The sequence below is a fragment of the Scardinius erythrophthalmus genome (genome assembly GCF_964197995.2).
Source record: "Scardinius erythrophthalmus genome assembly, chromosome: 16".
Taxonomy (NCBI): Eukaryota; Metazoa; Chordata; class Actinopteri; order Cypriniformes; family Leuciscidae; genus Scardinius; species Scardinius erythrophthalmus.
Window position 1 is genome coordinate 12105988 of NC_138236.1, and position 18950 is coordinate 12124937.

At 38.7% G+C, this 18950-nt stretch overlaps 2 protein-coding genes across 3 annotated transcripts; both read right to left on the bottom strand.

The window, feature by feature from the left end:
• Positions 1–495: 495 nt before the first annotated feature.
• paqr7b (progestin and adipoQ receptor family member VII, b) lies at positions 496–5998 on the bottom strand. Its single transcript, XM_081389590.1, has 2 exons — positions 5821–5998; positions 496–4363 (listed from the first exon to the last, which is right to left on the bottom strand). The coding sequence occupies exon 2, from the start codon at positions 4325–4327 to the stop codon at positions 3263–3265; it is 1065 nt and encodes a 354-aa protein (XP_081245716.1). The 5' UTR covers positions 4328–4363; positions 5821–5998; the 3' UTR covers positions 496–3262.
• Positions 5999–7892: 1894 nt separating this feature from the next.
• On the bottom strand, positions 7893–17698 carry stmn1b (stathmin 1b). Of its 2 annotated transcripts, none has more exons than XM_081387973.1 (5): positions 17554–17698; positions 9025–9070; positions 8739–8911; positions 8464–8655; positions 7893–8353 (listed from the first exon to the last, which is right to left on the bottom strand). In XM_081387973.1, the coding sequence occupies exons 2-5, from the start codon at positions 9038–9040 to the stop codon at positions 8288–8290; spliced, it is 447 nt and encodes a 148-aa protein (XP_081244099.1). In that variant the 5' UTR covers positions 9041–9070; positions 17554–17698; the 3' UTR covers positions 7893–8287. The 2 variants fall into 2 exon arrangements, with proteins under 2 accessions (XP_081244099.1, XP_081244098.1); XM_081387972.1 differs by lacking the exon at positions 17554–17698 and adding an exon at positions 10793–10876.
• Between the last annotated feature and the right edge of the window lie 1252 nt (positions 17699–18950).

Consider the following 18950-nt stretch of genomic DNA (forward strand, 5'->3'; position numbering starts at 1 on the left):
CCTTGTAAATCACCATTTTGAGCCAACTGACAACGTTAGTCACTTCATCAGTTCCAGACTTCGACAACATCATCAATCTGTGACATCATTGTTGTCTGCTGGTGCTGTTAAAATGGCTTAGGGGCCGTTTACACAGAATACGTTTTTTCATTCCACAGCGCTACTTTTCCATTGTCGGACGTGTTCGACTGGTCTTTTGCGGTGTCTCTCACATGACACGGCCTGGTATTCTAAAAACGTGGGGCTCAAGTTAAAATAAATTCAACTTCAGCCCTTAAGGACTGCTCACATAGAACACATTTTTGCATTTCACAGCACTTTTCCTTTACTTTTCTATGTAAACATGCACTAGACGTTGCACTTGCGTCTTTTACAGTATTTCACGCATGAGCGATGTTTTTAGGATGCTATGTCAAGTTAAAGTAATGCGTTTTTTTTCATCCCACAGCCCTGTGTCTCGCGTTTTAAACGCAAAATGTTTTTTTTTTTTTTTTTGGTAAATAAGCGATAGACTAATGTCTTTGTCCATTCTGCTTGTGCCTCCCGTCTTTTCCAGCATAGCTCTAAACATAGCATTTTAAAAGCACAGCGTTCAAGTTAAAAGAAGTTCAAAAAAAAAAAAAACGAGTCTCTAGACCATGCAATTTTTCATTCCACTACCCTGCAACTTGCGTTTGCTTTTCACTTTGCTGCTTTTCCATTGTTGTACTATGTAAATATGCGCTAGATGGACACATTTGACCTTTGCACTAGTCTTTCACAGTGCCTCGTGCATTACACGGCATTTTAAAAAACAGCGCTAAATAAGTTTAACTTTTTAAGAAAGCATCCCTAGACCTTGCTTTTATTATCTAGCGTCTCGCAAAAACATGGTCTGTGTGAATGGCCCCTTATTCTGCCATATGTGTTCCAGGTTGAAAACATAAATGCTGGTCACCGTTTATCATGACTTTGATTTTTTTACTACAGTATATCTCAAACGGCTCATACCACAGCAACAATTTGTTTTTCTGGGATTAGAAATGCAGCAACAGTCTAGTGACACAATATTCATCGCAGATGAATATGGATCACTTCAATGGGAAAGTAGAATTTCCTTCTACTTTCTGTCTGATGGATCTGTGTTATGGACAAGGTCTGAAACAAGGGAAGATACACAAGATGTATTTCACGGTCATTAAAAGGCCAGACAGGTTCAGACTAAGATGGAGCCTTCATATCCTTTCTCATCAGTAGCCATCTCACATAGTTATACATATACATTCAAAAATGCACACACACACAACAAGCACCTGTATGCATACTCACACAAGGAAGCATGCATGTAGTCAGGCACATTAGAATATACATTTAACACATATTTAGTTCTGATGCTCAGACTGTTCTTGTAAATAAAGTGCGGAACTTCTAATAGAAAAATCCATGTACACAGAACACACAAAGGCATTCATATCAGGGTATGAGTAAAGGTAAAGGCCATAGTTATAGCCCTTGTGTACAAAAGGAGCATCTTCATGACAAAAGGACATCATAGAATTGAAGGACATAAGTTATTGTTTCTCAAAAGCCTCTTTGGCTGTGGAAGTTCACCCAAAAATGAACATTCTGCCATCATTTACAATGGAAGTCAATGTAATCCAATGTTATTTTGGACCCCATTGACCTTCATTGTTTGAACAAAAAACAGTTGGAGGATTCTAAAATAATGTAATACAGGTTTGGAACAACATGAGGGTGAGTAAATGATGGATTTTAATTTTTGGGTGAACTGTCTATTGTAACATTATGCAAAAAATGTTTGTAATTGAGCAACTTTCTAATAAGTTTGAGAATCATAAAGTACACACAGTTTTTCATTTTTTCATCAAATTAATAATCAGCCAGTGTTGCATTGAAATCCTTCAATTTGACTATACAAGTGAGTGACATGAAGTGAAGGCCAAGTTTGATTACTTGGAATATGTTCTCTGAATTTAACCAATCAAAGTTAGTGAAGACACATTAGGAGCAGCGAGTAGTGGACAAACACACACACACACACACACAACTCGCCGGTATTGAGAATCAAACCCACAACCTTCGGGTTCGATCTGACTCTCTAACCATTGCTACGACTGCCCTTGTTCAACATTGCTTGCACACTACCACTGAGCTACAACCCCTATACTTCAATCCAGTGACATTACATCCTGCCTATTGTCTTCTTCATAGCATCCGGCATTTTAGCCCTCTTCACTGGCTAGACATCTAAAGGCAGGGAAGTGCGCACTGGCAGTGCAAAACCAATTGATTGCAATTCGCAGGTATTTCAAAACTAACCTCAACATGGCACTGGATGGGTTAGACACACTGTAAGGCAAGTAAGAAGTCAATTTGACACTGATTTGCATTGCTCTGTCGAAATAAGTGAAGCCAAAACCGAGAATTGTTGTTTAAAATCTAAAAAGCACTGTAGAGGGGGGAATTTGATCTGATTAAACGGGTTAAAAATCAGTCATCTTTCAGTAAGATATTCCATATGGAGTTTGTAACATTTCTGTCATGGTTTAAGACCTGTGCATTTAACTGACATCCAAATGAGGTTCATCTGAGCACCACATTTTGATAATTGCACTGGTCTAATGGCATGGGAACTCTTTACTCACATTTTAATGTCCCGTGTGTATTCTTGTAACAGTAGCATGTGGTAAGAGCAAAGTCAATGTTATGGGTTTGATTTACAGGGAATGCAGTGGGGAAAAGTTGTTCTTTGAATGCAAAATAATATGTCTTGCAAATGTGTAAATGACATATGAGTAACAAATAATTAAGAACAGCACACTACACCAAAATGAGGTTGGATTTAGAGGCACAATGCAAGTATGAAAATATCCAGTTATGGTCTACATAAACTATCAAGTATGCAAACTAACTTGTCTGCAAAATGCTGACATTCCCTCACAGATCTCACGTAAACTGGGTTTATTAGGTTGGAATGGCACTCATCAAACAGATCCGCTTAGGAACTGAGCACCTTCCAGCAAGCAATCCATTGTTTTAGAGCCATTCTCAATGAGTAATGCGTTTTAAAGCATGTCACCAGTTTGGTAAACAGAAAGCAGTTGGTTCAAAATGCACTGGCAGGCCACATAATAAAACCATTAACAGCAAATGTGGGATAAACTGAAAAATAATAAGAAGGTCCTTCATTGTTAGTTGCTTCAGATGTTGTAGACCAGTGCAATCCCTCCTACATGTGCAAGCAAAGTCCCTGCCATGACATCTACTCCTGCTTCTCTTCTAGATACGCCTTCACCCGTTTGCGCACATAGAACGCAGTGAGAGCGCTGCAACAGGCTGTGAAGATAAAAAGAGCCACTGCGTCGTGAGCCAAGTCACCATGAAGACGTTCGTAGAGAGGTCTCCTCTCGCTGTAATCCATTCGCACAGCTTCGATCTGCACTAGAGTGCAGAGCACAAGGAACACGTGAAAGATCTGATGGCCCTGTCCGATGAAGTCGCAACATCCCGGGAGCCAGCACTCAGGATGGGGGTACGAGAAGAAGTAGGCACTGATCAGAAAGAAGAGGACTTGATAGCAGTGGTAGACCACCACCTGGTCAGCACAGCCTTGTTCAGAGCTGTAGCATTTATAGATGCGATGGAACACCGGACTGATGTCTAAACAGTAGGCCAGGCCCGAGGGCACCACCTGGAATAGCTTGTGAACGAACTTGGGCAAACTCGGGCTGGCGTACTTGCCGTAGCAGCAGCCCGTACAGGACAGCCAGGCCAGGAAGGCTGCAGCCGGCAAGAAAAAGCTTCGCACTTGAGCGTGCCATTCTTCTTCGACAACGTAATAGAAGTGGGCCAGAGCGCTACCATACTGGTAAACGGCTACGCCCACATAGTCCAGAAAATAAAAGGTGTAATGGGAGAGCTCAGACTTGGCTGAGAGAAGGTGGGCCAGCGCACTGCAGCCCAGGTAGGTGAACGCGGCTAGGAGCAAAATGAACATCGGCTGGGCGTGCGGGTCTCGCAGGAAATCCACAGTTTCAGACAGCTCCTGAAACTTGACTAAGATAATGAGGGAGGCCAGCAGGTGTGTCCACACATTTACAGACTCATTATGCCTCTGAAACAGAGTGAGGAAGTAGTAGCGCCAGGTCTGGTCAGGCGGCCGGTAGCCCGTGAATATGTGTGACTCGCGGAAAACCCACGGCACATCGCTCACCATCACAGTACAAGGCAGTTTAGGGAAGGCTGACTCCAGGAAACGTGGGATCTGGCGAAGTTGCTGTGCATTGATGAACAGCCGTCCAATCTGCTCCATCACAACCGTCGCCATAATGAGGAAAAATTAAGCGGCCGTGTAGTGTGAAATCTGTTAGGGGAAAGTATTAAACAGTTAAATATTACCCTTGCATTCTTCAGTAAGTTCACAAGGGAAAAAATCGAAATACAATGCTTTTTTACACTCTCACCACTTTAATTTGTCTACCAACAGATTGAATATATAGATCACATATGAGTCAGAAAAATGTACACTGCAGCTCAGATAATGTATTGTATAACATTATGTGGAGGAAATGATGGTCATGGAAATGATGTCATGCTGAGGACAAATACATAGCAAACATTTTATTTTATATATATATTTTTTTGTTTTGTTTTGTTTAATTTAATAAAATTAAAGATTGTTTGTACATGACTCACAATATACAACTATGGCTCACAATAACTTTAAATGGCTCTCCGTTTAGGTTATTAAAATTGTAGACATGTCATAGTTTAAGATTAAAAGTCTGAGCTGAGTAAAACTATTTTGAAAAATACACATTTGACAAATAAATCATGAATGCACAGTAAAAAAAAAGTTTCCAACACATTTTAATGTGATATTTCAACTATAAGAAAGAAGGTGAACCCTGTTGGTTTTAATATAAAATCAACCACTAGGACATAAAAGTAACTGAAGTTGCTGAACCCTTATATTTTGAAAGGTTTGCGTTTTTAAAACGTTTTAATTGGTATGTTTTTTAAGATCGTGGCCTATACTTTTTATTGGTCAAGTTATTTCCATTCTATTTGAATGCAAACCACAATCTAAACGATCCAAGCAAATTGATACTGTTAAAATGGAAATATCAGGATCATTCAAATTTTATTCAATGAAAACCGTTACCGAATAGCTTGCAAAAACTGTTTATTTCTCGTTTGGTAGCAAAAACTGGTTGATCCTGAAAATTAAGGCAACGTGAGGAAAACGGGGCGTTTCTTCTCACCGCTTACGTAACATCAGCTCGCTGCGTAAAGCTCCTCGTGCACATTAATTAATAAGGACGAAACTGATCAAACGAAATCATCGATCATAATGTCTGGAAACCAAAAGGGCTGGGAAAATAATGATTTTTAATTTTTAAATCTGTTAAAAGTGCGTGATAGAAGGGGGAAGCTGTGGACAATTTTAGTGATGGCATCCCAAAAGGCAGACAACCCTTCCCACACCCTCAAGCTGTCTCGTAAATTCTCGAAAAAGAAACGTGAGACGCCGGAAGCGCAACAATGAAATGTCTTAACGAAATTCAACGTCTACTGGTGCAAGCAACAAGCCAGCACGTTTTCTTCCTTACCTCATGTAGTGTACATGTTTTAACAAATGATGATAATCTATCTTGAGCTATGATAATTAATTATCCCCGTTTGTACACCTTAACGGTTCAACACAAAGGCTATGTTTATTTTTACTTTATCTAAAAGATAGTGCATAGGGTGGATATCATTTTCACCTTTAATTTAACGTTAGCCTTAAACAAATGATCGGTAAATTAACTGGTTTACCTTTTAAGAGGATAGTCCCCTCAGTCAGAGAACTGCATTTAACCGCGCCTTCATATGCGTCTTGAGGAAGCGGAATAAGACAAATAAAATTTCATAATGAAAAATTACGTAAAATTGTATTGAGCAGGAGAGGTTCCTGTCAGCTCCCTGCAGTACCGCTGTCAGATGGACGAAATCTAAAGATTTCTGATGGGCATGCAAACTGTCCAATCAGAAAGACTGAAGAGCATTGTCCCCGCCTTCGTCTGGAGTAACTCGCCAATAGGAAACACCCTTTCAGGTGGCAACACCCTGTCAAATGTTTGTGAAATGTGAAACTACCCTCTTCTTATTAATACCGCCTACATGCCCTCTTTAATAAAAGGCGATGTGAGAGCCACTGAGGTATCACACCGACAAAAGATGTGTATATATATATTATGGGATATATTTTATAAATTGCACATATATTTGTGCTATGGGTAAAGTAGCAAGTTCCCCTACATTCAGAGTTAACAGCACAGATTTGACAAAAGCCACATGTATACATATTTAAACACTACATTTTTATTGTCCTTTAATTGCAATGAATTAGATTTAAAGGTAATTGTACACATTGTCTAATATGTACACATTGTGAATGTACTGTTTTCACTTCTTGTGCTAAAGTTAAACTATGTGAAGGCTTATCTCATCACCCACACAGGCACTCTGGCTGACAATGTGTCCTTGTCATACTCTGTTCACAGTGGAAACAAAGATCCACATTGTGAATTTAGACACAGGAAGATCAAATATTTCTGTCAAGCAATAATAGCATATTTCAATTCTATTTGCAGTATTGTACCAGCATAAATTTGTCAAAGAGGCAGAATACAAATAATTCAAGACTTCCTGTTGTAAATTTAATTGTATGTCATATTGATAGGCTTTTCTGTCTACACACTACAGTACTGTAGTGACTGAATAATTCAGGCTGGGTCATAACAGCATGTGGATGACTGGAGGAAATTTGGACATTTGACCTTCATAAACCTTCCTATGACACAGACAAGCACATTTCATTTTTATTTTATTCAATAATAATAAAAAAAAACATTTATTCAAACAACATGTAACTGGGCATGATCTATTTTTTTTATTGTTTTGCATTGATTTAGAATTTAGAGTTTAGAAATAAGGTATAAATCATTATAGAAAAGATTGATGCCCTACTTCTTAACACATAATAATGTGACAGCATGAGGACAAGAAGCCATTCATCGTTGCAAAGCAATATATTTTCATGCACGTAACTCTATTTTGGCAAAAAAGGATAAATCCATAATAGTTGATTATGTCAAGGTTTTTTCTTTTCTTTAATCATTTTGAGATTTTTCACAAAAACCTTTTCCAATACGTTTGACAAACTCAAACCACTAGATGCCAGTATAATTCAAATACAGTCTCAAGTGACGTATTTTATTAGATTTTCTGGAAACACTACAATAAGGTTTCATTTGTTAACATTAGTTAATGTATTAACTGGCCATGAACTTACATGAGCAATACATTATTTACTGTATTTGTTAATCTTTGTTAACATCTTCATTGTTTGTTCATGTTACTTCACCGTGCATAACCTAATGTTAACAAACACAACTTTTGATTTTAATAATGTATTAGTAAATGTTGAAATTAACATTAACAATGGTTAATAAATGCTGTAGAAGTGTCGTTCATTATAAGTTCATGATAACTAATGAAACCTTATTGTAAAGCGTTACAATAAGATTTTTATTGTCAGATTTTTTTTTTTTTTTTACTCACACGTTTCCATTTTTTTATATATTTTTTTATTAGCGCATATTAGGTATGAATTACTTCAAGTTATCTAGTAAAGGAAATGCTTGTGGATAATGTTTAGTATTAACACGAAAATCTATAAAGAGTACATCAAAAAGTGTCCCAAAAGATTAAATTATTATTTTCTATATAGAATTACAGAAATACAGGCCATTCATGTCCATAATGTATACATTTTAAGAAGTTATTTTACTCCACATTACACTCTGGCTGACTGCAGACCAACAAAGAGGCAGTGGCAAAACTGGTACCATAACAAACAACTGTGCAACTTTATTAAGCTCAAAGGATGGCAGTACTGACATACAAGGGAACAGGTGCACAATGCAATATACCAAGATATATTAGACCTATGCATAACACAGGCATGCATCCCTATCAGTAAAACACTGCTCATTTTAAATGCTATAGAGCTGCAACTAGACAAATCTACAGGTTAGAGGGGATTATGAAAGACACAACTGAATACACACAGTGATGAAATGTTGTGCACCAGCTTTCCCCCAAAACCCCTTAATAAAAAAGTGGCAAGTACATGGATCCAAACATGGAAAACAGGCAATTTAATGGAACAAAAAATAAATCTTTGGATACATTAAAAAACCCAACACTATACCCTAAATGAAAAGGAAAATGAGGAAACTTAGTTTTCATCCTCGCCCCCCTCTTTTGTTTCTTTGTTCTTTCGTACCTCTTCAAGCTTCTTGTCCTAAAATAAAGAAACAAATGTCCATTAAAATAATGTATTATTCAATAGAACTCAAGTTTTATGGAGTAATACACAATGCATACTGTATGTATTCATCTATCCACACACACCTTCTCTTTGAACTTCTCGTTCATAGCTGCCATGCGTGCTGTGCGGTTTTCTTTGTTGGCTTCCATTTTCTGGTTAAGCTTCTCCTCTGCCATCTTGCTGAAGTTGTTGTTCTCCTCCATTGCTTTCTGAAGGACCTCCTTCTCATGCTCTCGTTTCTCAGCCAAATGCTTCAGGACCTCTGCCTCATGGTTCTAACATAAGGAACAAATGCAGAAAAAAAATGAGGAACAGAATGCAGGATCAGTATGCAATTCATTGCTAAACAACCACTTACCTTGCGTCTCTCCTCTGCTGCATCCAGCTTTTTCTGGATCTCATCCAGAGATACCTCCTTCTTCTTGGGGGTAGAAAGTGGGAATTCTCCCTTGGCATCTGGAGCCGTGGGACTCAGGATGACTTCAAAAGCCTGTCCTGAGGCACGCTTGTCCAGTTCCTTAACCTGAAAGTCTATGAACGATACAGAATTGCGTTTAATAATCCACGCTCCATTTTATTTGCAGAATGACTTCATTTACATCATGGTTTTAGTGAAGCATATTGATTTAGAATTCACATCTTACCTCCAGAGGACGCCATTGCACTTCTAACCTCGAAGGTTTCACACACCTGCCAAATGAAAGCATATAATAATAATATCAGATATAATAATATAAACGTTTTGCTACTAACATTGATGCATGGTAACACAATCTTTTCTCTTAATCATCTGTATTCTGTCACATATTGTATTCAAGTAATAACATTCACATATTGTAAACAAGCCTGAGCTATACAACAGCCTATCATCTTCATGGTATGCTATTCATGAAAAATCCATTTGAGTGGAATCAGTCTCTGCTGTGATATATCCAAGAAAAAAAAACATAAATAACTATAAATAGCACACTACTTTAGGGAGTGGCGTCGCCACAATAGTCATACATAATTTACTAAGTGAATGATATTATGGGAAGGAAACAAGAAAGTCAAACTCTTGTTAAAAATGCAAATTTCCTGCCTATTAAATGGCAATGGATCCTTCTTTTTGCTGGAAGCCAAGAAAAGGACGAGTCGCTGCCAGAACAATAACCACCGGATCAATCTATTCAGACGTGCTGTCATCATCATCCAATTAAACGATAATAGTTCAATTATAATCTACAATACAGGGTGTCCACTCGGGTAAAATGTAGAGAAAACAAATCATATCTTTTTGTAATGTAATGTGACCGAACTGGTCATTGAGAGAAACAAAGGGGATATTGTGTAAGAAACGAACAAAGACAAACAGGGCAGTGATCCTCGAGCTAACGTTAGTTCGTTGTACAAATTCGTCGCATATTAAGCATTAGACAAACTTGACATCTTAAATATGAACTGACAACAAATCATCACTCGATGGCTGAAAATAAACATCCAGCACTAGTGCTTATCCGATGGGATGCAGGATCTCATCTGGAGACAATAGATGGCCGAGATACACCCTGAACCCCCATTTTAACATCATGCAAAAAATCCATAATATTACATACTATACCATATTAAATAACAATAATGACAGCCTACTAATGTTCAAGGAACATGCTAATATTGAATGCAACCTGTACAAATAATGGTATGAATGTATGACCCGTTTCCAGGAAACAAGATCACACCCAAATCTCTCCCATTTCACACCAGACAACGTTACTGCACTGCCCACTGAAAAGAATAATCTCAGTGCTGACATGCAAAATGCATACTGATATATGTTCACTAATCGATGTTATTGATGCATGCGAAGATAAATAAAATCATTTGTCCGGATTTGTTGGCGAATGCACAAACAACAAAGACAAAAGACGTCGAGACCCTTAGATCACCTGTCACGTATTTTGGACTAACGTTATATGGCAGGCTTGTTGTTAAAATCTGAGGTAAAATTAAAACTTAAAACTGTTCAAGTCTGTGTCAGCAACAGCAAAATAAACATTCCAAACTGAACTAATAAGAGCCAGTTGGATAATGTTGAGCTGCACCTCGACCATTTGCACAATTCCTCCCGAATAAACGACGGTAAACACAAAATCTTAGCCTAATGGTCGCGCGACGACGAGCAGCTGCGATGGCTATTTTTAAATTCATGGACTTTCTTTGTTACGGTAACTATCTAACCATACAGAATATTCTCGATGCCCTTGTCTATTATCTACGTCCCCTCCCCAAAGAGTGAGATCAATAATAATGGTGTTACTTACAAAAAAGGTAACCCTGTGAATGTTTAGTTTTGATACTTTCATTGCCTGTCACGCGAGGAACGGTTGGGATACATTGCAAAAATATTAATATTTGAAAACAAAAAGCACACACCTTTAGATGAAGCGGAAATCCGAGCCAGAGTTGACCGCGCGCAGATTCCTCTCTGCCTCAGCATCAACCGTTCGCGCAAAAGAGGACCAAAATGTGTTACGTCATATTTTGATATGACCAATGACTGTCGAGTAGAGAATTTTGGGATATGTAGTAGGCCCACACTTTAATTTCAACTGCGTAATAAGATCGTAGTTCTAATTTACTTTTAAATAATTTGGCATATATATGACCGCCGCCTTCACATTTACAAAGTATTATTTATGAATAGAAATTGAGTCACAAATTAGAAATGGTCATTACGAAGCACTGGTAACCTATAGGAGGAATAAAATATGACAACTTGAGACTAGCACATTTATTTTCCTTAAAAAGTAACGTCATGGTAATATGAGATGAGGCTTTATACCTGACCTCACCCATCTAGTCATGCAGAGATATACAGCCCAATAAATTATTAGAACAAAGCAGCAACATGTGACCTACTTTACAAATTGTTTTTTAGAGCAAAGCAATCTGGCAATTAACAGTTCACTTGGCATTAGTGATTGTTTTGCTTCTGTTCTTTCCGATGGCTCAGTGAATCCTCTGTCACTGCATGAACTTTAGCTGAATGGCAGAGCTGATAGACTCAGCACTGCGTTTTTCAGCTGACTTGTTTTTACTGTCTTGTGGCTGGTGTTTGTTTCTGTGTCACTGAATGGTCTTGGTCTCTGCCTGAGAAAGGAGTCGGTTACTTGTTTTGACTATTTTAAATGCATAAATATTACATTGCAAAAAAAAAAATTAATAGCAGATGCTCTTATCCAAAGGAAAAAAACAACACTTAATGGCATGCATTTGCATTGCATTATTATTTGATATTTTTTTTGCTCCTCAGTTAAATATCTCTCTGATATTTTCCTTGTAGGCCTTATCTCTGTCCAAAAGTGCTTGTATCATGCTCTGCCAGTCTCCTCCTGCCCCACCCTGGATCTCAGTCTCATTCAGGGGGAGACATAAGCTGCCCAGGGAAAAGGGGGAGCAGATGGTGCTTCGATGCCTCGCCCTGTCTAGGGTCTCTGGTGTCTTACACAAAGACACAAAGAAAGCTTAAAAAAAAAAAAAAAAAACACTGCCAAGGAAACTTTTGGGCTGGTATTACTGGGGCCAAAGGCTATCATAAAAGCTATTTTAGCATTTTAAATCAAATTCATCAGCAGGCCTTTCAGAGACATACTTACTACACGTGTTGCTTATCACACATGTTGCTGATTGCCATTTTAAAGGAACACTAGTGTTTGAATGCATCATGCAAGTATTTATATAAACTACCTATCCAATATGTAACATTCACACACCAAAACAGTCCAACGATGGTTTTAAGGTTTAAGTCTTTTAGTATACGGTATAAAATTGTCAATACAAATTGATCATGATGAAAAACACCACGTCCTATTGATCTTCCTTCGTTATGTCAACCTTATTATAATTGGGCTATAAACCTAAAAACTGATACTTGATGTATTAAAATGTTTTTAAAAGCCAGTCTATCCACAGCTGGATGTGCACTTTGACTGACCCATGTGGACCAGATGTGCATAGATTAATGCCAGAAGAATACATTCTGATAAATGCATTGGAACATCTATTGGCAGGATTGAGGATCAAAATGTCTGCAGGCAGACAGACAGATAGATAGATACTGTGCGTTTAATTTCCCACCGCTGACAGTGACCCAGTTTGGAGAACCACTGAGCGACAGAGAGACTCTCTCTCTCTCTCTCTCTCTCTAATGGACCAGTGAATACACGCTAGCCTGAATAGGTACAGCAAAAAAAAAAAAAAAAAAAAAAAAAAAAACACTTCTACTTGAATGCTGGTCTGCTTCTTATATGCAATGTTTGCTTTTTTGAGACAGAGTTTTTTTCCCAGTGCCTAGGCTGAAGTCATCAAATTTTTAGTTGGATCTTTGGATGATGTCATGAAACGTAATGTCATGGTGTTATGTAATGTTCCTCCTCTTTGGACAGAGTGGGGGATGTTAGCTTCCATAAGAGTGACGCCCCTGCCATACCCAAACCACAATAAAATACTGGTTCTGGTTGCACATGCTTTTTTCACACAAACACATCCCCTCCCAATGTCTTTCTGCTCTGTCTCCTAAATTTGTATGTGAGGGCCTGTCACTGACTGGCTTTATCATGGTAATTCGTCACTAATGTATTAAGCAGTTAATGCAGCATTTGTTTGCCATTACATCACTAGGATCCAAGTTTAACGTGCTCTGCTGCCTCCATTAGGAGGTGAATAAGCTGGTGATGAATTACAGATTAATGAAGCACTCATCTCTGTGTTGGGATGTCCAGCCAGCCCCACTCCAGAATTTATTTTATTTTATCATCATTTTATTATTTTGCCCCAGTGACCTAAGTGAACCTAACAGTGTACATTTTGATGCTTATGTAAAAGGTAATCATATATGCATGATGGCCCAACAGTATACCCCCCACCTCCAGTTCTCATCAAAGCTCGCTCTCTTTTTTGCTCTAGTCTAGATCATTAAACCGTTAAGCTGCCTCGGAAGTCCGAAATCACATTCAGTTTCGTGAGGTTCCTTTGTGCGCAAACGCTGCTTGCAAAGTCATTGCCTGATAAGGCAGCGAGGCAACAAGTCAACAAGTGATAAATGCTGCCTACGGAGGACGCATTCCAAGGTCAGAAGGCATCAAGGCACATCTACTGAGATACCTTCATCTGATCAATTTTTATCCCACAATCCTGTGCTTTCCATTCTGACAGATGAGTTAGAAAAATAAATATGTCTGAAAGTTGTGGCTGGTCATCAGTTTGTATGTACATTTTTGATCAATGTTTTCCACTTAAATGATGTCATTTCAAGCAAGAAATTACTATTGTAGTCATGATTCAATATTCACTTAGTTTTCACCAAAGCTTGCTCTATTTTGCTGTAGATCGTTAAACCGTAACACTGCCTTAGAAGTCTGTCCGAAATCAATTCCGTGAGGTTCCTTCGTGCGCAAACGCTGCCTGCAAAGTCATTGCCTGATAAGGCAGTGAGGCAACATCAGCTGCCAACGTTTTCGAATGCAGCCAATATGTAGGCCTACACTTCAGGCAGATCTATAGACCACAATGCAACACAATTGTGATGTCACAGCAGGTCACCCCCACCCCACACAACTCTAAATGTGATATTGGAGTTATTTTGTTTTTTAACCGCATACTTGTAGCTACCTTAAGTAGACTATTATAACTGTACATATAACTATTCGTTTGTGTATTTTTTTATATATTTTTTCAACAGCCCAAGCATACATACAGACCTATAGAATGGTGCGTAAAACAAATTCATAAGGGAAAATAAAGGTAAATGATAAATCAGCTCCATAGCGGATTCCAAGTGATCAAGGGCATTCCATTTAAACCCATTGCAAGAGTTCAGACAGTAGTGGGTGTTGTACCCCTGAATAGAGGGTTTTCACCATAGACAGTATATAAACTGGACACAGCGACCCCATTGGATTAAACGGAGACAAGTGAAGTCAAATAGAGGCACTAACTTCCTGATGGTCGAGCGTACTGCGCAGACTCAAACTGAGCTTGACGACGTAGATGTGACGTGAGCAACCCGTCTGTCTTCTAGTAGCTGTGCCAAGCGAAATCTGAATTATTCCCTTCCGAAACTTGCAGAGACGGAGAGCGTGAGTAGGAGGTGTCCATGAGCTAGGAGCAGGAGCAACTTTTGCTAAGCATTCTGATTAATTATTTTGTCATTTTGCCTCCACGTCCTCCCGATTGTCCGCGAGCTTCTCCTCCTGTCCATACGGTAATTCTCTACTGTGCGACAGAGAGTCGCGTGGTTATGACGCAATCGTTAGCCTATTTTTACAAAAACTGCTTCTACGGGGCCATAACGTAAGATACAAGGTAATGGAGCCTTTTATACATTTTCGTGTTTCTTTAGAAATAAATAATGGACAAATGGAGTCTTTAAACGCCTCAGATGTAAAGTTATTCGCTGTCAAAGTGACGCCAAAATGAATGGGAGTCAATGCTAACAGCAGGTGATGGTCTGCTAGCCAATGGCGGCGCCCGGGGAAACTTAAAAATAATATGAATCCCTGACCCCTTGGTTTTCACGACGCGTCATCAGACCTTAACGCCGCCTTCACACTGGCAGTTGAAATCAGCTCCGATACGGCAGCGAAACGACCGGAAGTCATTCATTTCCTATGGAGATTCGCAGACCGCATGCGAATGGGTCCGAACCAGGTGCGAACAAGTGCGGTGCGAAAAAAAACATTGTCCGTTGGCCATCCGGATGCGTTCAAAAAATTGAACTCTTGCGAAAGGCTACGGACGGTTTCTATCCGAAAATCCCAACGGAAGTTAGCGTTGCTATGGTACTGATAAACAAACCTGGATTCTTAACTTTTAATAAAATAAATAATGATTTTATAACGATTAGTTGTCATGTTTTTATTTTCATGATGTTTTAACGTTATTAGGGCAGTTAATACAATTAAATAATTCAATATTTAAATATACTCGCTTCCGAGGCTTCCGACCACTGATCTATATAATGACATATATATATATATATATATATATATATATATATATATATATATATATATATATATATATATATAAAATGTCATTCTATATAGATCAGTGCTTCCGACGCTTTTCACCGTTGTGTACGACGTCCGCTGGGGGCGTATTGCGTATTACGGAGCTGATTTCAACTGCCAGTGTGAAGGCGGCGTAACGCCCGTCTCACGCCCGTCTCACACATACTCCGTTTGCAGTGCGTATGCGGTGCGTATTTTTTTCCGTACCCATGTTATCAGGTTAGAGCTTTCACACTGCATGCGGTTGCAGTCCGTCGATCCGTTCCAGTTGCGGTGCGTATACAGCAGTGCAGAGATCGTTTCCGCACCGAGTCTATTTCTGCTGTGCTGCAAACGCTGAATTAAAGTGACAGCGCATGTTGCGTGGTGAAAATGAACACAGATCCTGAGAATGTAGTAATTTCACCATAAATGCGATTAATTAAATAAAATTTAGTAAATCTCACCATAAATGTATTTAATTAAATACTACGTTTTTGGTAAAGCAAGGAAAGCTACAATTTACCTCAACAAGGCGACATAATGAACAACACTTGTCACATGCGTGGAGGTGGAAAAACAAGTTGTGACATGCAAGATTTATTGTATAAAGATTTAAATTATGCAAAAGAAAGGGTATGAGTCTGCTGTTTTTGTCAATTTTAAGTTTAAATTTAAAATGTAGGCAATTCGTTTTTAATATTTGTACATGGTTAAATATTTGACCACTTGCTTGAGCAACTTACGTAGAAGTAATGCATTGAATAATAGGCTGACGTTGTTTAAATTGTGTTTAAACGTGCACACGTCTATTAAAGAGTGTATATGTGCAAAGATAATCGCAATGCTGAGACGTTAAGACCGCGGGTAAATCAAGGGAAAATACAATTTGCTTCAACAAGGCATAATGAACAACACTCGTCTCATTCGTGGAGGTGGAAAAACAAGTTCTTTGTGACATGCAAGGTTTATTATAAAGATTTAAATTATGCAAAAGAAAGGGTATGAGTCTGCTGTTTTTGTCAATTTTAAGTTTTAATTTAAAATGTAGGCTATTCGATTTTAATATCTGTAAATGGTAAAATATTTTACCACTTGCTTGAGCAACTTAATCTATAATTATATAGAAGTAATGCATTTAATAATATGTTTAAATTGTGTTTAAACGTGAATACGTCTATTAAAGAGTGTATATGTGTACAAAGAGAATTGCAATGCTGACAACTTTTTTTTTTAATAAAAGTTGCTGATAACTTCCGGATTTGAAATACAAATAGCGAGTATGTATTTGTGTTATAGCCTACAGCAGCGGATCAGTTACGCACTGCAAACGCAGCATATGTGAAAGCACTATTGCATGTGCTGCTCCTGCACTGCAACACGCACCGCACCCGCACTGCACACGGAGTATGTGTGAAACGGGCGTATAGTCGCCATATTGGAGGCACTCCGCATCACAACAAAGCACAGGCAATGAAGTATATCCCGACCGTCGTCAAGGAAAATGGTTAATTATTGCGGTGTTTCAGGTTGTACCAATAGGACAGACCGAGAAAAACATTTGGAATATTTTCGACTTCCAAAAGTTATTAAAAACCAGGGAGAGGAATGCCGGAAGTTATCAGAGGAAAGGAGGCGCTTGTGGTTGGCAAAGCTCAACCAAGATCTACTTGGGAAAAATCTGGACAACATCTGGATTTGTTCGGCACATTTCTTGTCAGGTATTGTGAAACGTTGATTGCAGCGGCTCATAACAAATAATGCCCCCATAATGGCCGCGCATCCGGGTTACCGCCCAGAACGTGAAGTCGGTGAAAAGTGAAAACCCTCACGTAACCACAACACTCGCTCGGTGCGAACTTTATGTGGAATGATTTGTAGCAATTGACAATAAACAACTTTCAAAAACAGCATCATTCACATTCTTTCTGAAAACACATTTAACAGTTGGTCACATGACATGTGCTGTTAATAATGTGCACTTCTCGCGCCATTAATGCTCAAAATGGAGCTCCGAGCTCATGCACCTCTTAACTAATCTGAGCTTTAAAACATTTAACTCAACACGCAATCGCTAGAATACTCACATATGTACACTCTTAAACAGTATACAACATAAAATTAACAAATCATTGGAATTAATACCTGAATATAGGAGGAGATGGTTAACCACAAAACTCGCTCAGTGTTTCCCCCACTGCGAACTTTATGTGTGGAATGGAAAAAAACCCCGCGAGTTCTCCCCTATTTTTTTTACAGTCAACAAGACCAGGGTAATCGATTGCACGTCGCATTGTGCCAAACTAATAGATCGCAGATCAACCCAAAATTACATACAAATGAATTATTTACATTTTATAAACCTTTTTACACACATTCAAATCGTGACTATAGTGCTGTCAATGTTTCACAGATTTAGGTATTTCTAAAATACATATTTCAATCTGTCACATGGGCACACATGCAATGTAAGCTAGACAGAGGGAAGTTGGCGAGGGAAAGACAAAAAATGAACTTAAAACGCAGCCCTCTTCTCTTCTCTTCTCTCAGTTCTATTAACGGCTCTGGGCAGGACAACGTCACTCATATGATATTGCAACAATAGCAAACAACAAAGATCCAATCAATTTCCGATGGGTAAAATCAAGTAGCCTACATTTTTTCTTGTTCGAGAAGCCCTTTTTACTCAGATATACGTTACAATAGGAAAGAAAAGACTTCCATTTCATGCCGACTATTAAGATAAACTAAGAATTCTGAGGGAAAAAATTGTGAGACAAAAAGTTGCAATTAACATTTTAATTGTTTTATTCCGTGGCCGAAACTGGCTTGCATAACTTCATGCAGTTCCTATGTAGCCTACTGCTAAAAGGTTTCAACTAAATGTATCAGCTGATGTTTGACTATAGCCTACTAATTGTGGACAATATTCATCCCTTGCTAGGCGTAATCATTACAGATGATTTTTTCCTATAAAGCACACTGTTCCAGGAACAGATGACATTACACCCAACAATGAGACTGTAGTCTCTACACAATCTAAACTGTTCTCCTTGGCACTTTTCCTTTTGTGTCTCTCCCAGTGGTGCCCAAGTGGAAAAATACCAGCGTCTCCTAGGAGGGAGCGCTGACGGTTGCTCCAGTATAAAGTTGTAATGCTGGTAGCCGCCTCGATCAAAATGCACAATGGAGAGGCAGATATCAGCTGCCTAGTTTTCTCCGGCCCAGAATGGCCCGCCAACATTTCAACAAAAGATCCGATTATAACAGTCAGAAAGCGGGTGAGCTGAATACCCGCCTTTAGTCCGTCACAAGGTGGGAGGGGGTAAATTCAGTTGAATCTGTCTCCTAGTCTTTTATCCCTATGAATGACACCAAACCCATTGTAAACCGACCAAGGAACAATTGCTATATAACATAACTTACAGCAGCAATTGAACTTGTTCGTAGTTACCTTTTTAATTACAGTTACAGGCCAATCAGTGTCCAATTCTTAAATGTCCCCTGTAGCCTGTATGACCCCTGTAAGCCGGTTCTTTTTA